Source organism: Agelaius phoeniceus, chromosome 25 (genome assembly GCF_051311805.1).
Source record: "Agelaius phoeniceus isolate bAgePho1 chromosome 25, bAgePho1.hap1, whole genome shotgun sequence".
Taxonomy (NCBI): domain Eukaryota; kingdom Metazoa; phylum Chordata; class Aves; order Passeriformes; family Icteridae; genus Agelaius; species Agelaius phoeniceus.
This window is the reverse complement of record NC_135289.1, coordinates 2364744-2387125: the sequence shown is the minus strand read 5'-3', so window position 1 is coordinate 2387125 and position 22382 is coordinate 2364744. Positions and strand designations below refer to the sequence as shown.

Below are 22382 nucleotides of genomic sequence, written 5' to 3'. Positions count from 1 at the left end.
CAGGACACCACCAGAGCCCCCGTGGCCCTCTGGGTTCACCCTTCCCCGGGCAGGACACGCTCCAAGGACGAGGATTCCAGCGGGGGATTCACTTTTGTCCTCCTCTTCCTCCTCTTCCTCCGCGAGGTCTCCCCGGGGACCAGCCAGAGCCTCCCCGCTGTGGGAGAGCTGGGGGCTCCTGGTGCAGCTCCCCCTGGCCAGAGGGGCCCTCAGGAGGAGAAGCAGAGCCCGCAGCACTCCATGCAGATCTCCAGGCAGTCGGCAGACTCGCAGCAGGCGTCGATGATGCCGCAGTCCATGTCGCAGGGCAGGTCGCAGTCCGCGCACTCGCCCGAGTTGCAGCAGCAGCAGCAGATGCAGGAATCCTCCGAGGTGCAGGAGCCGCAGGTGGCACAGTCCAGCACGATGTTGCACAGGGTCAGGAACTCGCAGAAGAGGCAGGAGAGGATGCAGTGGACGCAGCAATCTGGGGAGGGACACGGGGTGAGGCGAGGTCAGGCTAGGGGAGCATCCGAGGGTGGAAATGCTCCCTCGGGAATTCATGGAAGGGAGGGGAAAAGGGGTCAGGAGAGGGTCCCCATCAACACCCAGCCCTCGAGAGAAACCGAAATTGGAGGACAGGAGGTGGCCCCACTCAGCATCCACCCTGCAGAGGCTGCCAGGAGGGTCCAGGGGTCCCACTGGGCCTGGAGGGTGTCACCAAGAGATCCCAAGGGATGAGGGGTCCAGGGTTTGGAGGGTGACATCCAAGAGATCCATAGGGATGAGGGGCCCAGGGTTTGGAGGGTTACACCCAAGAGATCCCAAGGGATGAGGGGTCCAGGGCTCAGAGGATGCCACCAAGAGATCCCAAGGGATGAGGGGCCCAGGGTTTGGAGGGTGACACCCAAGAGATCCCAAGGGATGAGGGGTCCAGGGTTTGGAGAATGCCACCAAGAGATCCCAAGGGATGACGAGCCCAGGGTTGGACGATGCCACCCAAGAGATCCCAAGGGACGAGGGGCCCAAGGAGATCAGCTGGAAAGAGACCCCCAGGGTTCAGCAGTACCTTCCTGCGCCTCAATGGGGATGTGGGAAGAGGGCGACTTGGAGCTGCCCTTGCTCTTCTTGCTGCCCTGGCTGTTGATGGAGTGGTGTGGCTGCAGCTTGCGGGGTGGTTTTGGCACAGCCCGGCAGATCCCGTTCCCCGCGTCCCCGTTGGGCAGCAGCTGCGTGCAGGGACCTGGGGACTGCAGGGGTGACCCCACCTGGGGCTGGCCTGGAAGGGAAAAGCAGAGTGTTACCACCCCTGTCCTCTCCAGAGGGAGAAATGTGTGCCCAGATCCCAGGGGAAAACGGGAATCCAGTCCCCAGCTGGACACGGGGTGAGCTGGAGGATGGATGGTCCAAAGGGAAGGTTGGCACAGACGTATTTTATGAAAAGTCCTTTTGCTTGGATTTTTTCTTCCTGAGAAGCTGAGAGGCCTCAGAAACAAGATGTAAACAATGATTATCTGCTGCTGTGGAATGCAACAGGTGCACCTTTGATTAATGTCATGTGGTTGTTTTTAATTAATGGCCAATCACAATCTGGCTGTCTTGGACTCTGGTCAGTCACAAGATTTTATTATCATTCCATTCCTTTCTATTCCTTGCAAGCCTTCTGATGAAATCCTCTCTTCTATTCTTTTAGTATAGTTTTAGTATATAATTTTCTTTTGATAGAATATATATCATAAAATCATAAAATAATAAACCAGCCTTCTGAAACATGGAGTCAAGATTCTCATCTCTTCCCACCACAGATGGTCTCAAGCTATGTCAGGGAAGGTACAGGTTGGATATTAGGAAGAAATTTTTCACCAAAAGAATAATAAAGCACTGGAATGCCCTTCCCAGGGAGGTGGTAGAATCACCACCTCTGGATGTGTTTAAATAAAGACTGGACATGGCAATTGCTGGAGTCTGGTTGAGGTGTGAGGGCACAGGTTGGACTCGATGATCTGAGAGGTCTCTTCCAACCTCATCCTTCTGTGATTCTGTGATTCTGTGATTCTGTGATTCTGTGAGGGACATGGAACAGGAGATGTGGAAAAGGCGGCTGGAGGGAAGGAGGCAAAGGCTGCAGAGAGAGAAAGGGATGGAAAACCACCAAAAAATGAAGATTTGTCAGGAAGGATGGGCTGAAACTCATCGGAAGACCTGAAGGAGGAGATGTTCCTGCAGGGCCAGGAGGGATGAAGCCACCAAGGCTGCTGGACAGGGCTGGACAGGGCTCCTGAGTGTCCCACTGCCCTCTGCAGAGCCACAGCAGATGAGGCACCGCTGCAGAGCAGCCGCTCCTCTCCCCAGCCTGCAGGAACCGGCCACTTCCTTGAGGTCTCGGCAACCTCTGGCTGAACTTCTCTGCAGGAGGAGGAAAATAACTCAGTTCTGTGGCTGTGCCTCCCTCCAGCCTCTCCTGCTGCAGCCCCGTGTCCTGCCAGAGCCCTCGCTCCTGCCTGCTGCCCCCACGCTGCCTCCTCACCCTCACCTGGGAGAGCACTGGGAACCAGCACAAGGTTCCAGCAGCCATCATCCTCCTCAGTAAGGCCACAAATAAAATAAAATAAAATAAAATAAAATAAAATAAAATAAAATAAAATAATAATAAAATAATAAAATAATAAAAATAAAATAAAATAAAAATTAAAAAATAAAATAATAAAAATAAAAGAAAATAATAAAAGAAAATAATAAAATAAAATAATAAAATAAAGTAAAATATAAAAATAAAATAAAAATAAAAAATAAAAAAAATAAAATAAAATAAATAAAATTAAAAAAAATTAAAATAAAATAAAATAAAACAAAATAAAATATAATAAAATAAAAAATAAAAATAAAATAAAATAAAATAAAATAATAAAACCCTGTCTAGTGGTGCTTCAGCCAAACTTTGCTTTTCCTCTCCCATGGCAGTAAACAAGGGATGATTCAGGGCAGAGGCTCGAGGGCAAAGGCACCTCTTGGCACCAGGGAACAGGAGCTGCTTTCTGTGCAGGGCACAGGCGGCCCCTGTCCTGCATCCACCAAAATAAAACAGATGGAAGGTGAAAATAAAGTGGGTGGAAGGTGAAAATAAAGCAGATGGAAGGTGAAAGACACAAGTGGATGGTGCCAGTGGTTGGTTTGACCAGGCTGAGCTGGGCTTGGGCTGCAGAGGGAGGTTAAAGTGGGAGCTTGGTCTTTGACACCCGCTGGGAACTTAAAATAACCAGAGCTGAGAGGGAAGAGCGGGCTGAGAGCAGGAGAGTGGGGGACTGGGGAGACACAAAACAGGTCTTGGATAAAACTGGGATTGTCTCCCCTTCCTAAAAATCTCGTGTGACCGTGTTCACAGGGGTCTTATGTTGAGGGAAGAGACGAGGATCTGACTCCATGTTTCAGAAGGTTTGATTTATTATTTTATGATATATATTATAACTATACTAAAAGAATAGAAGAAAAGGTTTCATCAGAAGGTTGGCTAAGAATAGAAAAGAATGATCACAAAGGTTTGTAGCTCGGGCTCTGTGTCCAAGCCAGCTGGGCTGTGATTGGCCATTAATTAAAAACAACCACATGGGCCAATCCCAGATGCACCTGTTGCATCGCACAGCAGCAGATAATCATTGGTTACATTTTGTTCTTGAAGCCTCTCAGCTTCTCAGGAGGAAAAATGCTAAGGAAAGGATTTTTCATGAAAAGATGCCTGCGACACTCACGGCGTGTTCGTTCATTATGTGCCCTCATGCAGTGCCCTCTCCTGCCTTGTGTGCGCCCTGAGGTGCCCAGAGCTGTGCCAGGAAGGGGCTGAGCCTGCAGGGAGCTGGGCAGGGGCTGAGCCAAGAGCAGCAGCAGCAGCAGCCTGGGGCAGCAGCTGGATTGTCTGGGACTGCAGCAGGATGCACTTGGCGCTCCCCACTTCGCTGCATTCCTCAGATTAAACTGTTTGTAAATCAAAATCACGCTCTGGCTCCGGCCAGGGGCAGCCAAAGGCAGCCAGGAATGCCCCCCTCAAAGTTAGGGAAAATAGCTTCCAATTTTTTTAGGACACGAGGACAAAGCTTTGCTAAAAGAGGCACCTTCAGCTCCCCAGTAATGCAGGAGTGGGGGGACCGGGCCTGGAAAGGAGGATTTTGGGGAAAACTGCCTGTCTACAGCTCTTTAATAACCAAAAACCTCCTGGATGTCTGTAACCTGTAACCTGAAACCCAAAACTTTGGGTTTCCCATGGAGGTGATGCTCCTGGATCCCCTCAGGCTGTCCCAGGGCAGCATCACCGGGGTCCCCCTGCTCGAGCCACTGCCAGGGCTTGGAATGTTGTGGCCACCTGGGTCTGCTGCTCCTGCCTGAAGCTCAACACACAGAATGCCAAACCTGCAACCCCAGTGCTCCAAAATGCTGCAAAACTGGATCTGAGCACAGAGCTGAGCTCAGAGGGGCCAATCCTGGCATTGGTGGGCACAGACCTCACCCTGCACCCTCCAGCCTTTTCTGCCCGGTTCCTCCTGAGCCTGCACGAGCCAGGCTGGCACAGGAATGCCCCCATCCCATGGGAGAGCCTAAATGTGTTCCCCAGGGCTTGCCAAAATGGGAATAACCCCCAAAAACCAATGGTGACCCCCTCCAAGAGCAGCGCGGTGAGGAGCGGGCACAGCAGAGGTGATGCTGCTCACCAGGGGGAGGGTGCCCCAATCCCCCCCAGCCCCGGGGCCCGTGAGGGGCTGGGCTGGGCTGGGGAGGGGGCCGTGCAGGGCTGTGCTGTGACTCAGGCGTGCAGAATGTCTGTGGGCAGCCGGCCCAGCTCGCAGATGCTGCTCGAGGGCTCAGCCGCGGGAATCGAGAGCTCTGCTCTCCCTGTGAGCTCTGCTCTCCTCAATGAGCTCTGCTCTCCTCGCTGAGCTCTGCTCTCCCTGTGAGCTCTGCTCTCCTCTCCCTGTGAGCTCTGCTCTCCTCACTGAGCTCTGCTCTCCCTGTGAGCTCTGCTCTCCTCACTGAGCTCTGCTCTGCTCACTGAGCTCTGCTCTCCTCACTGAGCTCTGCTCTCTCCTCTGAGCTCTGCTCTCCTCACTGAGCTCTGCTCCCCTCACTGAGCTCTGCTCTCCCCTCTGAGCTCTGTTCTCCTCACTGAGCTCTGCTTTCCCTGTGAGCTCTGCTCTCCCCTCTGAGCTCTGCTCTGCTCACTGAGCTCTGCTCTCCTCACTGAGCTCTGCTCTCTCCTCTGAGCTCTGCTCTCCTCACTGAGCTCTGCTCTCCTCACTGAGCTCTGCTCTCCCTGTGAGCTCTGCTCTCCTCACTGAGCTCTGCTCCCCTCACTGAGCTCTGCTCTCCTCACTGAGCTCTGCTCTCCCCTCTGAGCTCTGCTCTCCTCTCCCTGTGAGCTCTGCTCTCCTCTCCCTGAGAGCTCTGCTCTCCTTGCTGTGTGCTCTGCTCTCCCCACTGCAGAGCCTGCATTTCCCATCTTCTCCCCTTCCCTGCCTGCTCCCTGGAGGGGCAGCCCTGTTCCCAGCCACCCTCATCCCACTGGGGAGCTTCCATCCACTTTACACCCCTTGGAAAGGGACTGGGGAGCTTCAAGAACTTTCCACCCCTCGGAAGGGGACGGGGGAGCTTCCATCCACCTAACGCCCCTTGTAAAGGGACTGGGGAGCTTCCACCCATTTGGGGTTTTGGGGGATGCTCCTTTCCCAGGCAGGCTCATCCCCCTTCCCACCACACCCCCCCAGAGAACCCCAACCCTTCCCAAGCAGCTCCAGCTGCTCCGGGAGCCACCCCGGGAGCCGCCCTTCCCTTTCACCTCTCCAGGTGACTCAGGCTCGGTTCAGGCTTTGATGTGGGGAGGAACAAAGCGAGGAGGAGCCGGGCTCCCACCTCTGCCCTGCTTTGTGATGAGTCCCGAGGGCAACACTCACATGTCACAGCTTCAGGAGCACCGCAGAGCTCGGCCCGGGGGCTTTTTGTCAGCACTGCCGGGGGTTTGCCACCTTCCAGGGCTTTCGGGGGTTTGTCACCTTCCAGGGATTTGTCACCTTCCAGGGCTTTCGGGTGTTTGTCACGTTCCAGGGGTTTCGGGGATTTGTCACCTTCCAGGGCTTTTGGGGATTTATCACCTTCCGGGGGTTTCTCCTTCTTCGGGGATTTGTCACCTTCCAGGCGTTTCGGGGATTTGTCACCTTCCAGGGCTTTTGGGTGTTTGTCACCTTCCAGGGGTTTCTCCTTCTTTGGCACCATGGGGCGGGCGAGGCACCGGGGACCCCTCGAGGCAGGGAGGGAGGGCTCAGGCACCTCTGCAAGAGAAAAGGGGTTAGAGCTGAAAATGGGGTTAGAGCTGAGCCCTGGGTCAGCCAAGCTCCCAGCCCTGCCCCAGACACTGCCCATGGCTCGGGGCAGGAGGTTTGGGCTCCCCTGTGTCACACAGCACACAAGGATGTCACCCAAGAGATGTCACCAAGGGATGCACACAAGGGATGAACCCAAGGATGAACCCAAGGATGAACCCAAGGGATGCCACCATGAGATAAACCCAAAGGATGAACCCGAGGGATGAACCTGAGGGATGAACCCAAGGAATGCACACAAGGGATGAACACAAGGGATCAACACAAGGATGAACCCAAAGGATGAGTCCAAGAGATACCACACAAGGGATGAACCCAAGGATGAACCCAAGGGATGAACCCAAGGGGTGAACCCAAGGATGAACCCAAGGGACGAATCCAAGGGACGAATCCAAGGGATGAACCCAGGGATGAACCCAAGGGATGAACCCAAGGGACGAATCTAAGGGATGAATCCAAGGGGTGAACCCAAGGATGAACCCAAAGGATGAACCCAAGAGATGCCACACAAGGGATGAACCCAAGGGGTGAACCCAAGGGAAGCACCCAAGGGACGAATCCAAGGGATGCCACCAAGGGATGAACCCAGGGACGAATCCAAGGGATGAACCCAGGGATGAACCCAAGGGATGAATCCCAGGGGTGAACCCAAGAGATGCCACCCCAGGGAAGCACCAGGTGGGGTTTGGGCAGCCCAGGACGGGCACTGGGGCTGCACCACCCCACAGCTGCTCCCCCCGCTGCAGCACCATCCCAAACAGCCTCCCTGAGCTCTCACATTCCTTCTCCAAAAAGCCAAGGGATCTGGTTACACTCAGCGGCCAGAGCTGGATTTTTCATCCCCCTTCCATGAAAGGGCCACTGTGTGCCCTGCCAGAGCTGGCTGCCACCTCCCTCATCCTCCTGCACTCCGGGGCAGCACCAACCCCTGCAGGAGCCCCCCGTGGGGCAGGAAAATCCTGCAAGGAGCTGAGTTATCCCCCATGGGAGGACTCCTGGTGCCAAACACCCCCTTGCAGAAAGGCAGGAGGAGGCAGGACCACCTTCAGAGCTGCTGAATTCCCATGGGGAATTTGGGGTGCCAGGGGTGCCCGGGGGGGGCTCAGGGCCGTGCCACGCTGCCCCAGCCCCCCCAGCCCTCTGCCCATCCCCCAGAATAGCGAGGTCTTGCACAACAGGGGCTGGAACACGCTTTATATAAAACTAAATTATAGGCTGGGCAGAGGGAGGCAGAGCACAGAGCCATAATTGCCCTGGCTGGAACAGGAGCCCTGCAAGCAGCCAGGGAGGGCAGGGGAGGGGGGGAAAAAGGCCTGGGATGCTTCATTATCCTCCCTAAAACCAGGGTCCCACACAGCAGAGCCAAGGAGGTAAGGAGAGCAATTATGGATAATTAAATATCAGTATTATTGAAAGGAGAAAACGAGGGAAGCTGGGGGGTTCCAGCTGCACCCCAGGATCAGCAGGAGCCTGGAAATGCTGCAGCCAGCCTGGGGTGATGCTGCTCTGCTCCACAACACCCTCCAAAGTCACCCACGTGCCTCAGTTTCCCCTCTCTGCCCTCCCCAGGGTGCAGATCCAGCCTGGGGTGCTGGGGGGTGTTTTTGGGAAGGAAAACTCATCCCAGCACAGAGCGCTGCTCACACAGAGCTCTCACAGCTGAGGAGATTCTGGGGCTCAACCAAGGGAAACCCAGCAGCTCCTGCTGAATTCTGCACAACAGCATTGGCTCCAAATCCCAATGGAGCCTGAGCACCAGATGGGAGAAAAGCCATTCCCATGGCTCTGGAAAGCCCAGAGCAAAATGAGAGGTGAGGAGAGCAGGGGGTGAGTTAAACCCACAGCCTCTGGCATGGCCCAGCCCTGATCCAAAGGCAGAGGTGAAATCCTGATGGATGAGTGTGGGAAATGGATCACGAGGGAATGGAACATGAGGGAAATGGATAATGAGGGAAATGGATCAATGGATCATGAGTGTGGGAAATGGATCATGAATGTGGGAAATGGATCACGAGGGAATGGAACATGAGGGAAATGGATAATGAGGGAAATGGATCAATGGATCATGAGGAAATGGATCAATGGATCATGAGTGTAGGAAATGGATCATGAATGTGGGAAATGGATCACGAGGGAATGGAACATGAGGGAATGGATCATGAGGGAAATGGATCAATGGATCATGAGTGTGGGAAATGGATCATTGGATCATGAGTGTAGGAAATGGATCATGAATGTGGGAAATGGATCATGAGGGAAATGGATCAATGGATCATGAGGAAATGGATCAATGGATCATGAGTGTAGGAAATGGATCATGAGGGAAATGGATGATGAGGGAAATGGATGATGAGGGAAATGGATCAATGGATCATGGGGAAATGGATCATGAGGGAAATGGATCATGAGGGAAATGGATCAATGGATCATGAGGGAAATGGATCAATGGATCATGAGGAAATGGATCAATGGATCATGAGGGAAATGGATCATGAGGGAAATGGATCAATGGATCATGAGGAAATGGATCAATGGATCATGAGTGTGGGAAATGGATCATGAGGATGATTGCCCTGGCCAGGAAGGGGCTGGGGGTGCAGGAGTTTTGGGGAAAAGCAAGAGATCTCTCACCCCAAGGATGCCAGAGATGAAGAGCTCTGAGTGGAGGCAGAGGTGAACCCTGAGCTCTGGTTTCTGCTGTGAGATGTCCTGAGTGTGTCCAGGGCTTAAAACCCCTCAGAAAATCACCCCCAGATCCCCTTCCCTGTGGGAAAAAGGGCTGGGAAATCAGGTGCAGTGTCAGGACCCAGCACATCCCTCTGGCTGTCCTGAGCAGCCCAGACCCTGCCAGGGGGCTCAGAGATCCTGGCACAGAGCCCAAAATGCCCCTGTGGGTTTGATTATGACCTGTGGAGCAAATCACCAACCTTAGATGAAGATCAGCAAAGCCACAACAGTTTAAGTAGAATAATAGTGAAGTTATCACGGGGTGGAAAAGTAGATTTTGGGGTTTTTGGTATGGGGGTTCAGGGGGCAAGATGGAGGGAACTGGGCATGTCCAGCCTTTCTCCTTCTTCTTCTTGGCCTCCATCTCCTGCTGTGATGGTGGCACTTTTGGATTGGTTTAGAATAGAAGCTCACTGTCTAACACAGGTGATAGGTATTGGAAAGTAATTGTAAATATTGTACAGGGAGTTTTTAGTATAAAGACCATATAACACCAAATAACACCACCCCGGAGGCAGGCAGAGTGCCTGGAACTGTCCTGCTGGATGGACCTCAGCAGGGCAGGAGAAAATTTTTTATAGATAAGGAACAATAAACAACCTTGAGACCGAGAAATGAAGAGCCCTGACTCCTTCTTCAAGCACTGGGCTGGGAAAAGAGACTCAGGAACTTTTCTCGGGGTCAATGTGAGCAGTGAGAGACCCTGAGATGTCCCTGCCCCTCTGTGCCCATTCCTGGGGACAGGGACAGGCTGGAGCCCTGGCTGGGTGGATCCACAGGGATATCCAGGCTGTTCTCCAACTGGGATGGAGCCCAGGCTCATCCCTGCTGTGCCCACTTCACACTTGTAATTACCCTGCACAAGGGCTCACACACAACCACAGGCAGGCAGGGAGGAAGGTGGCAATTAAATTAACTCCCCCGGGAACAAGCTGGCCAGGAGAGGGACAGAAATAGCCAGGAATGAAGTTTGGGCGAGCTGATCCTTCCCTGCCTCACACAGCCTCGCATCCCACGGGCTGAATGCGGGGATGGGGTGGGGAAGGACCCAGGGAGGGGCTGGGAGAAGCTGGGCAAGTGTGGGGTCAGCACAGACCCCACAGCTCCCTGCCCATCGGGATCCAGGGGGAAATGCAGGGGGAATGTTCAGGGAAATGAAGAGGGAATGATCAGGGAAATGAAGAGGGAATGATCAGGGAAAGGCAGAGGGAATGGGAAATGCAGGGGGAATGTTCAGGGAAATGAAGAGGGAATGCTCTGGGAAGGGCACAGGGAATGAAGAGGGAATGAAGAGGGAATGCTCTGGGAAGGGCACAGGGAATGGGAAATGCAGGGGGAATGCCCTGAGCAGTGCAGAGAGAATGCCCAGGGAAAGGCAGAGGAAATGCCCCGGGAAAGGCACTGGGAAGGGCACAGGGAATGCCCAGGTAAAAGGAGGGGGAATATTCAGGAAAATGAGGAGGGAATGCTCTGGGAAGGGCACAGGGAATACCCAGGGAAATGCAGAGGGAATGCCCTGGGAAAGGCACAGGCAATGCCCTGGGAAAGGCAGTGGGAATGCTTTGGGAAAGGCACAGGGAATGCTTTGGGAAAGGCACAGGCAATGCTTTGGGAAAGGCACAGGGAATGCCCTGGGAAAGGCACAGGGAATGCTCTGGGAAAGGCACAGGGAATGCCCTGGGAAAGGCAGTGGGAATGCTTTGGGAAAGGCACAGGGAATGCTTTGGGAAATGCTTTGGGAAAGGCACAGGGAATGCCCTGGGAAAGGCACAGGGAATGCCCTGGGAAATGCACAGGGAATGCTTTGGGAAGGGCACAGGGAATGCTTTGGGAAATGCACAGGGAATGCTTTGGGAAAGGCACAGGGAATGCTTTGGGCAATGCTGGAGCAGCAGCTCCCAAACGCCCCCAGGCAGAGGCCGCAGCTCTGCTGGCACAGGAGGAGCTGAACAGGCCCTTCCATCACCAGGCTCATCCCACAGCTCCCTCTCCTTTAAATTCCCCAGTCCCTGCCAAGCTGAGCCTCCCCTGGATGCCTCCTCCCTGCTGCCCCCAGAACAGGACCAGGCTTGACCTGAATCCATCAGGTTTAAAACCAATTGTGAGCCTGGGCCGAACCCTGAGGCCAGGCAGCCCTTGGGATGGGACATCTCTGACTTTTCCCCAAAACTCCTGCACTTCAAACCCTTTCTGGCCAGGGCAAATCCTCCTCAGAGCCCGGGATGAGTCCTGGAGGAGCAAAAGGGAGATGTGGGAGAGCAGCTCAGAGCTCTGGATTTTGGGAACAGAGGTAACGAGGCATTCCAAAACCAATAACCTCAATAAATCACAGCACTGCCCCAAGGTACCAGAGATCAGCAAAGTGATAAATGTGGGGCTGCTTTCTCTGGCCAAGCCCAGGACACGCACATGGAGCCGATTTTCTGATTATTGTCCCCGATCCCAAAGTCCAAATCCATCAGTCATGGAAGTCCTGAGACACCAGGGAGCTCCAAAATCCATCAGGGGGGTGGGAGAACAGGACAGGAGAGAGGAGAGATGGAAAGAAACTGGAAGTTCATGGCTGGAACTGCAGAATTCCTGCAAATTCCAAAGTTTCTACATCCCTCTGGGGGATGCAGGAGCTTCTGTGGAAAAGATCTTTGTGCTCCCAGTGGGAATTCCTGAGCTCAGCATTCCCAAAGAGCTGCACAAACAAAAGGCAGGAGCAGCATCCTGGAGGGAGCACAAACAGGAGCCACAGCACAGCAAAATCTGGGGGTTCCCTTCTCCCTTCCTGCACTGCCCAGAACCCCAGAGGCAAAGCTGGAGCTGTGGTTTGGGGTCCAAACTCAAATTCAATCCCGGTCTGGGCTTTTTTTCCTGTTGTTTTCCCATTGTTTTCCCCCATTCTCTGTCCCCACAGCGTGTTTGGGATGGTTTATGTTGGTTTTGGGATGGTTTATGTTGGATTTGGGATGAGGATTTGTGCTGGGAGATGAGGAAAGGAACCAGCTTTGTGTCCTGGGAAGTTTTGTTGTCCCTTAAAAATTCCTCTTTCCCTTGCAGCTCCACACTGCAATGGTGCCTTAATACCTATAAAATGTAAATGTATTTACATTAAATCAGGTTTTGCTGCAAAAGGAATAATTCCTCCCAAATTGCTGCAGGGGAGATGCCCAAGATCCAGCCCAGCTTCGCTTCCCACCTGGAAAACCTTTGGCCTCACCTGGGCAAAGCTTTGGATAAACAGGAACAGCGAGGAATGCAGTCAAAAAACAAAGTGGTTTCCATGAAAAGTGACTTCCTAAATGCACGAAAAGCAAAACAAAGCACAAAAAAAAAAATACCCACAAAAACCCCAAACAGCTCAGCAGGCTGGGAGTTGTTGTTATTTGTTATTTATAGAGTTTGGGTGGGAAGGGAGGGAGGGGTTTTGGGGCCAGGCAGGCCAGGACCAGCCGGGTCCATCCAGTCCATCCCTGCTGGGAGTTGGACCTGGGTGACAAAACCCCAGTTCCAGGTGGGTGTCCCCACAAATCCCATCCCTGCAAGGTGCTCCTGGCTCCAACCAGCTCCTGCCAAACCAAATTAATGGGAGAATTGCTCCTACAAGGGGCTTCAGGAGAGACAAAACAGGAATTCCCTGCAAGAAGCACCTCTGGCACTGCAGCAATTTGGGAGGAATGATTCCTTATGCAGCAAAAATCGATTTAATGTAAATAAATTTACATTTTATAGGTATTAAGGCACCATTGCAGTGTGGAGCTGCAGGGGAAGGGGGAATTTTTAAGCCTGGAGTGGAAAAAAGGGACAACAAAACTTCCCAGGATACAAAGCTGGGAAGGAGCAGGTTCCTTTCCTCATCCTCATCCTCAGCACCAATCCTCATCCCAAATCCAACATAAACCATCCCAAAACCAACATAAACCATCCCAAACACAAAGGGAATGGGGAAAACAATGGGAAAGCAACAGGGAAAAGACCCAGACTGGGATTGAATTTGAGTTGGACCCCAAATCACAGCTCCAGCTTTGCCTCTTCCCACACTGCAGCAATTTGGGAGGAATGATTCCTTATGCAGCAAAAACTGATTTAATGTAAATACATTTACATTTTACAGGTATTAAGGCACCATTGCAGTGTGGAGCTGCAGGGGAAGGGGGAATTTTTAAGCCTGGAGTGGAAAAAAGGGACAACAAAACTTCCCAGGACACAAAGCTGGTTCCTTTCCTCATCTCTCAGCACCCATCCTCATCCCAAATCCAACATGAACCATCCCAAATCCAACATAAACCATCCCAAACACGCTGTGGGGACAGAGAATGGGGGAAAACAATGGGAAAACAACAGGAAAAAGACCCAGACTGGGATTGAATTCGAGTTTGAGGAGCAGCTGGGGCAGGATAACTCCCCCAAAAAAATGGAAAATCTGGGAAATCATGGGAGGAAGGACACAGGAGGAAATCCTAGGTGTCCTCAAGGAAAAGCAATTATCCCTGGAGCCTGGAAAGCAGCAGAGGTGAGGCCTATCAGATCCAGGGAGATTCTGGGAATTAAGGAGCAGGGAGAAATGATGGAGGGAGTAATTAAGGCCCAAGCCAGGCTGGTAATTGGGTAACCTTGGGGGTTAAACCAGCACAGGTCCTGCCAGGGGGAAAAAAATGGTGTCTTCCCCACCTAAGTCCTTAAAAATAAAAGTTAATTGAGGAGGGGATCAAGGGGAGCTGCTCAATAATCTGCATTTTTCCAGCCCCTTTCATCCCAGCACAGATTGAAACCAGGGCCCGTCACTCCTTCCCTGAGCTCCATGGATTTTCCTTAAAAAAATGCCTCAGTTAGTGGGGAAACTGAGGCAGGAAAATGGGATTTTCCTGCCTCAATTAGTGGGGAAACTGAGGCAGGAAAATGGGATTTTCCCCTCAAAAAACATTCTGTGGAGATGGAGCCCGGAACTCTCTGTAGGCCGGGGTTTCTCCCATGCACAGACCCCCAAAATTCCCCATTTTTTGGGGCACGGGAAGGGATTTTGGGGCTCTCCTGCTGCCCATCCCACAGAGGGGGGAACTCCAGGCATGGAAAAATCTGGGACAAAATCACCAGAACTGCAGCAAATGCCCCGAGCAGGGTTTGGGTTTCTGCAGCTCCCAGGCAGGAGCTTTCCAAGGAAATTCAATCAGGATTTGGAGCAGGAGCAGGGGCAGCACAGCCCCAAGGCCCAGCTTTGTTTTGCTCAAACCCAGAAACTTTGAAAAAAGCCAGAAATCTGCTTTTATTTTTTTTTCTTTTTTTTTTTTTTTTTCTCCTCATGTTTCTTTTCTTTTTCTTGGTAAGTTTTGCATTGCTCAAAGAACAAACACCAGCCAAGCGTTTTCGGGAGCTGACAAGAAAAAAAAAACTTGGAAAGAAAAACCAGAAATGTTGCAAAAAAAGGTCTTTCTGTGGGGTAAAAAAAATACATTTTTGTTTCTTTCAGGGCTTTTTTTTCGGGAGGGGCTCTTTGCACTTTGAGGATGGCTGCGTGCGATCTGCAATCCTGCATTTAAATCAGTGCTGAGACAAGGAAAAAAACCCATTTATTTTGATTTTGGATGGGTTTTTTCTTTGTTCCTACCCCTCTCCCAGAACAGGACAGCCTCAGTAAAAGGTTCCAGAGTGAGGTGGCCTCGATTTTTGCTGAGAATTCCCAGTTTGGGGCACCCCAGGGCTACTTTTGGGGATGAATATTTGGTGTTTGGGGCTGAATATTTCGTATTTGGGGCTGAATGTTTGGTGTTTGGGGCTGAATGTTTGGTGTTTGGGGCTGATTATTTCATGTTTGGGGCTGAATATTTCATGTTTGGGGCTGAATATTTCGTGTTTGGGGCTGAATATTTCATGTTTGGGGCTGAAGATTTTGTGTTTGGGGCTGAATGTTTGGTGTTTGGGGCTGAATATTTCATGTTTGGGGCTGAATATTTCATGTTTGGGGCTGAGTATTTCATGCTTGGGGCTGAGTATTTTGTGTTTGGTGCTGAATATTTCGTGTTTGGGGCTGAATATTTCATGCTTGGGGCTATTTTGTGTTTGGTGCTGAATATTTCATGTTTGGGGCTGAATATTTCATGTTTGGGGTTGAATATTTCATGTTTGGGGCTGAATATTTCATGTTTGGGGCTGAATATTTCGTGTTTGGGGCTGAGTATTTCGTGATTTGGGCTGAAAGTTTCGTGTTTGGGGCTGGGCACGCCTCCTCTTACACCTCAGGGCAAAATCCTTGGGAACAGACAGAAAAAATTAAGGGAATTAAAGGAAATGTGTGTGCCAAGCCCTGAGCTGGGACAGCTGGGACACAGGCAGGGATTGGGGACGTGGATGGGGACACGAGGGTGGCAAATGTCCCCTCTGGGAAGGGAAAAGGGAGGTGGGAATGAGCAGCTCTTGCTCATTTCAAACACAGGTTCTGCTTCTGGAGATGGATTTGTGTCCATCTTCACATGGAGGAGGAGGAGGAGGAAGAGGAGGAAGAGGAGGAAGAGGAGGAAGAGGAGGAAGAGGAGGAAGAGGAAAGAGCCTCTCCTGCTTCCCCTGCTCCCCCTCTCTCTGAAGGAAGAATCATCTCACCAAGCCAAAAAAAAAAAAAAATCCTGTTTTTTCCTCCTGTTTTCTGCTAATTCCTCTAAAAAATAATCACCAGGACAGACAGACAGACAGACAGACAGACAGACTCTCCTCTCCCAAACTACCTGTGGCTATTTCAGGCCTTGCTTTGCCATGTCCCCGTCCCTGCTGGGTGGGAGGGGCTGTGGTGGCACCCAGCCCCATCTCTGGAGATGCCAGGGAATGAAATTTTGTTGGGGGGAAAAAAAAGCAAAAATAAAGCAAAAAAAAAGCAGAAAAAGCTCCGTGTCCAGCTGGGGACCTGAGCTGGGCCAACCCCCCCCCCCCCCCCTCTGTGCCTCAGTTTCCCCGTTTATTCCCCAGCCTGGGGTGGGGTGGGGAGGATCCCAATGAGCCAGGCTGGTTTGTAAAACTTGGGAAAGGGAATGGAGAGAGAATTCCCAGGCTCCGGGCTGCGTGACAGAGCTGCTGGCTCCAGCCCAAGCCACCAGGGCTCTGCTCCTGAGTGTCACAGGGACAGACAGACAGACTGACAGACACCCTGTGACACACTCGTCCCCAAAACCACACGGGGAAGGGAGGAGGGAGAGCCAGGGCTTGGGATGGGGAGCACAGAGCTGCTCCTGAGGAGGAGGAGGAGGGGATGAAGGCTCTGGAGCAGGGCAGGGATGGGATGAAGGCTCTGGAGGGGTGGGAGGAAGGCTCTGGAGGAGGAGCAGGGGGGGATGAAGGCTCTGGAGCAGGGCAGGGATGGGATGAAGGCTCTGGAGGAGGAGCAGGGGGGGATGAAGGCTCTGGAGCAGGGCAGGGATGGGATGAAGGCTCTGGAGGAGGAGCAGGGGGGGATGAAGGCTCTGGAGCAGGGCAGGGATGGGAGGAAGGCTCTGGAGGGATGGGATGAAGGCTCTGGAGGAGGAAGCAGGGATGGGAGGAAGGCTCTGGAGCAGGGCAGGAGGGGATGAAGGCTCTGGAGCAGGGCAGGGATGGGATGAAGGCTCTGGAGCAGGGCAGGGGGGGATGAAGGCTCTGGAGCAGGGCAGGAGGGGATGAAGGCTCTGGAGGGGTGGGATGAAGGCTCTGGAGGAGGAGGCAGGGTGGGATGAAGGCTCTGGAGCGGGGCAGGAGGGGATGAAGGCTCTGGAGGAGGAAGCAGGAGGGGATGAAGGCTCTGGAGGAGGAGGCAGGAGGGGATGAAGGCTCTGGAGGAGGAGGCAGGAGGGGATGAAGGCTCTGGAGGAGGAAGCAGGGGGGGATGAAGGCTCTGGAGCAGGGCAGGGGGAGTTGGCAGAGCCCCTCACCCTCCCCACACTGTAAAGGGGGGGGGAAGCCTGGGCCAGCTCTGCTCAGCTCACACTCAGCTCTGGGGGAAATGAGGAAGAGGAGGGGGCTTTGGGACGGTTTGGGATGGAGGTGAGGCCACTTCAGCCTGGGAAAACTGAACTGGCCCCTGATGGACGCTCCTCTAACACAGAAACACCAAACTGGGCACTCAGGGATGGCCCTGAAATATGGGAGAATGGAATTGGGCACTGATGGATGGCCCTGAAATTTGGGAACACCAAACTGGGCACTCAGGGATGGCCCTGAAACATGGGAGAATGGAATTGGGCACTGATGGATGTCCCTTAAATTTGGGAATACCAAGCTGGGCACTCATAGCTGCCCTTCCAACAGGGGACAGGGACAACAGGGACACATCAAATTGGGCACTCACGGATGCCCCTCTAAGGTGGGAACACCAAATTGGGCACTCATGGATGCCCCTTAAATTTTGGAAGACCAAAGTGGGCACTCAGGGATGCCCCTCCAAGATGGAAAAACCAAATTGGGCACTGATGGATGGCCCTTAAATTTGGGAACAAAGAACTGGGCACTCACAGATACCTCTTAAATTTTGGAAGCCCAAACTGGGCATTCATGGCTGCCCCTCCAACAGGGAACAGGGACAAGAGGTCCCCAACAGGGACACATCAAATTGGGCACTCACAGATGCCCCTCCAAGATGGGAACACCGAATTGGGCACTGATGGATGTCCCTTAAATTTGGGAACACCAAACTGGGCACTCAGGGATGCCCCTCCAAGATGGGAAAAACCAAACTGGGAACAGATGGATGCCCCTTAAACTTGGGAACAACAAATTGGGCACAGATGGACGTCCCTCCAACAGGGAACACTGACCTGAGCACTCACAGATGCCCCTTAAATTTGGGAAAACCAAACTGGGCACTCATGGATGCCCCTCCAAGATGGGAAAACCAAACTGGGCACTCTCTGATGCCCCTTAAGCTTGGGAAGACCAAACTGGGCCCTCACAGATGTCCCCAGTCAGGTCCCAGCGCTCCTGCTCAGGCCACCAGCTCACCTGGGAGCTGAACCACGCTCTGCCCACCCACAGCTCTGCTGTGGCCACAGGAAAGGCAGAAAAGCTCCAAAATAATTTCCCCCAGAGCATTTGACCGATTTTGAAGCCACTTTTTGAAATCCCCCCCCGCAGCTGCTGGTACAGGAGCTCAGCAGAGCTGGGCTGGGGACGAGCCCCTTGCAAAAATCTCTTTGCATTCCCAGCCCATCATTTCCCACCTGGAAAAGGAAGGAAATGCAGGGAAATCATCCAGGGAGTGCAGCTGCTGCAGGGGCTCTTTGGGGCTGAGTTTGGAGCAGAGCTCGTCCAGCTGCAGGAGCAGGGGGAGAGAACAGGAGGATGAATTCTCCAGAGCCAGCAGGGGCCGGTCCAGCTGTGCCGATCCCGCTCTGCTCAGCCTGGCCCCCGAATTTTGGGGAATTTGGGGGTTTTGGGAGCTGCTCCCGGCCTGGATTCACCCCCTTTTGTGTTTGGCCTGACAGAGCACGGTGTGCTCCTGCAGCCTCCTGCTCGGGTGGGTTTTAGTCTCTCCCTGGGGTTTTTAATGCAGTTTTTAATGCAGTTTTTAATGCAGTTTTCAATGCACGTGAAGCTTGGCAGGGCCAGAGGGGCTCTGGGGGGCTCAGCTGTGAGGATTCCCCCAAATTTCCGCCCATTTCTGATCCCTGCAACGCCCCCAGAGCAGCCCCCATGCCCGGGGGGGTTTAACTCCCACCCCCCTCCCCGGCTGCTCCCTGCGTTTGGCACCGGGACAGAAACTGCGGCAGAGTTTGGGACCGAAATCCCGGCGGGTCCCGGCAGCTGCTGAGCTCACACACAAACACAGCACGGGAAACACGGCCAGGGGCACAAACACACACTCACATGTTCAAAAACACATACAAACACAGCCAAACACGGCCAGGGGCACAAACACACACTCACATGTTCACAATCACACACAGACACACCCAAACTCTGCCAGGGGCACAAACACACACTCATATGTTCACAATCACATACAGACACAGCCAGGGGCACAAACACACACTCACATGTTCACAATCACATACAAACACGGCCAGGGGCACAAACACACTCACATGTTCACAATCACATACAGACACAGCCAGGGGCACAAACACACACTCACATGTTCACAATCACACACAGACACAGCCAGGGGCACAAACACACACTCACATGTTCACAATCACACACAGACACACACAAACTCTGCCAGGGGCACAAACACACACTCACATGTTCACAATCACACACAAACACGGCCAGGGGCACAAACACACATTCACATGTTCACAATCACACACAAACACGGCCAGGGGCACAAACACACACTCACATGTTCACAATCACACACAAACACACCCAAACTCACACCCAAACAGGGCCAGGGGCACCAGCACAGCCTCACATGCTCACAGTAATACCCAAACACTGCCAAGGGCAGAAACACACACTCGAACATTCACAATCGTGCATGAACACACACTCAGATGTTCACAATCACCCCCAAACACAGCCAGGGGCACAAATACAGACTCAGATGTTCACAATCCTGCAGAAACACACCCAAACTCACACCCAAACATGGCCAGGGGCACAAACACACACTCAGATGTTGAAACCCTGCACACACACACACTCAGATGCTCACAATCACCCCCAAACACTGCCAGGGGCTCACACACACACTCAGATATTCAAATCCTGCACTCACACACACTCAGATGTTCAAACCCTGCACACACACACACTCAAATGTTCACAATCGCCCCAAACGCTGCCAGGGGCACACACACACACGCTCAGTGCTCACACCCCTCGCACAGGCGCTCTGCCATCCGTTCTCCCCCTCCCCAAAATCCTCCTGACGCCCCCCCCACGCTGCCCCCTGCCCAGCCCCAGCCCCTCCTGCCCTGCCCGTGCCCAGCTTTGCATCCCCGCGGCCCCAAACTGCAGCCGGTGCCCCAAAAATGCACCCCGGGAGCCCCGCACGCACCCCACTGTGCACACACCCACCCGGGACCCCGGACCCTTCCCTGGCATCCCAAAACCTTGCATGGGATCCCGAAATCTTCCCTGGGATCCCAAAACCTTGCGTGCCATCCCAAAACCTTCTCCACGATCCCAAAACCTTTCCCGGGATCCCACAGCGTTCCCTGGAATCCCAAAACTTTGCGCAGGATCCCAAAACATTGCGTGCGATCCCAAAGCATTCCCTGGGATCTCAAAACCTTCCCTGGGATCCCAAAACCTTCCCTGGGATCTCAAAACTTTCCCTGGGACCTCACAGCCGTCCCCAGGATCCCAAAACTTCGCACAGGATCCCGGAACATTGCATGCGATCTCAAAACCTTGCATGCGAACCCAAAACCTTCCCTGGGATCTCAAAAACTTTCCTGGGGTCCCAAAACCTTCCCCGGGATCCCAAAACCTTCCCTGGGATCCCAGAGCCTTTCCAGTGATCCCAAAGCCTTCCCGGTGAGCACACAGCACTCACCCCCTCCAGCCTCGCTCCCCCCCATATGCCCCCCATATCCCCCCGTACCTGGCGGCGGCCCCGCTTCGGTTCGGGGCTGCTCCGGGCGGTTCGGCCGGGGGCTGCCGGGCCGGGACATGGGTGCGGGAGGATTCCCGGGGCTCGGAGCGGGGCCCGGTCCCGTCCCGCTCACCTGGGGCCCCGCGGGGCTCCGCGCCCGCCCCCGCGCCCGCCCCGCATCCCCCGGCCCCGCCGCTGGGCTGGGCTCCGCTCCGGGGCTTTGTCTGCGCCAATCCCTTCCAAAAATAAAAATAAAATTAAAAAAAAAAAATAAAAGAGAGAGAGGAAAAAAAATCGAATTAAAAAAAAGAAAAAAAGAAAAAAAAAAAGAAAAAAAAAAGCGGTTGGGAGCGCGAAGCCGCGGCCAAGCCGCGCTCCCGGAGCTGCTGCTGGAGGCTGGAGCGGCGCCGGGAGAGGGGAGAGGCGCGGGGCAGGCGGAGGTGGCTCCAGGGCCGGCCTCGGAGCTGGGATTGCGCGGCTGGGCCGAGCTCCCGGCGCGGGGCTGCGTCCCCATGAGGGGAAACTGCGGGGGGAGAGCGGGGCTGAGCCGGGCCCGGGGCCCCGGGTGGGGGCTTGGACCCCTCGGGTGGGTGTTGGAGCCCCCCGGGTGGGTGTTTTGACCACTTGGGTGGGTGTTGGACCCCTTGGGTGGGTGTTTCAACCTCCAGGTTGGTGTTGGATCCCCTCGGGTGGGTGTTTGGACCCCTTTGGGTGGGGATTTGGACCCCCTTGGGTGGGTGGTGGAGCCCTTGAGTGGGTGTTTGGACCCCTCAGATGGGTGTTGGACCCCCTCGGGTGGGCGTTTGAATCCCTTGGGTGGGTGTTGAAGCCCTGGGTGGGTGTTGGAGCCCTGGGTGGGTGTTGGAGCCCCCCCAGGTGGGTGTCTGGACCCCCTGAATGGGTGTTGGAACCCGGGTTTGGACCCCTCAGATTGGTGTTGGAGCCCCCGGGTGGGCGTTTGGACCCCTCAGATGGGTGTTAGAGCCCTTTGGGTGAGTGTTTGGACCCCTTGGGTGGGTGTTGGAGCCCTGGGTGGGTGTTGGAGCCCCCCAGGTGGGTGTCGGAGCCCCAGATGAGCGTTAGAGCCCCCCAGGTGTGTGCTCCATCCTCCCCACTCTCCCCCAGGCACGGAACCCAAGCGGGACCTTTATTCCCTCACTCCTTGCCGTGTCCCGTGAACTCCTCTACCTCCCCCACCCCTCCCTGCCTCAGTTTCCCCAGCTGGAAAATGAGGTTCGGCTCCCTGGGGCGATGCTGGGATCAGTGGTGACAGTGTCACAGTGTCACAGAGTCACAGAGTCACTGGGAGCACCGAGGAGCCCGGGCTGGGGCAGCAGCAGCAGATCCCAAACCAGCCTGGAATTCACTTCTCGCCCCGGGGCCGTGTCCCCGCAGGGCCCCACGAGGATTTGTCCCCGTGCCGAGCGTCACGAGGAGCCGGTGGGATGTTTGTGGGGCTGTTTTCAATCCCACTGCTGCTTTTTCCTGTGTTTCCCTGTGTTTGAGAGCACGGGGCTGTGAGGCACCGCAGGGAGAGGCCACGGCCCAGCAGCAGCAGCAGGGACTGTCACAGTGTCCCTCTGTCCCTCTGTCCCTCTGTCACTCTGTCACTCTGTCCCTCTGTCACTCTGTCCCTCTGTCACTCTCTCACTCCCTGCCCTTGGGCTCAAGCCCTGCTGGATTTTGCCCTCTGGAGTTTCAGCTCCTGTTCCAGCTGGAGCTGGGGGAAAGCCCTGGGAGCTCCTCGCTGGAGGGGGAGCAGGGTTCAGATTGAAATTCTAAGAGTAGAGCTGGTATCAGAGCTGTGGTAAATCAGACTGGGGAGGTGT

The 22382-nt window shown here is 54.0% G+C and overlaps 1 protein-coding gene across 1 annotated transcript; it reads right to left on the bottom strand.

Annotated features, from left to right (window-relative positions):
- Positions 1 to 209: 209 nt before the first annotated feature.
- MDFI (MyoD family inhibitor) lies at positions 210 to 20678 on the bottom strand. The gene is made up of 4 exons (XM_077190640.1): positions 20563 to 20678; positions 5916 to 6290; positions 1049 to 1258; positions 210 to 466 (listed from the first exon to the last, which is right to left on the bottom strand). The coding sequence occupies exons 1-4, from the start codon at positions 20630 to 20632 to the stop codon at positions 210 to 212; spliced, it is 912 nt and encodes a 303-aa protein (XP_077046755.1). The 5' UTR covers positions 20633 to 20678.
- Between the last annotated feature and the right edge of the window lie 1704 nt (positions 20679 to 22382).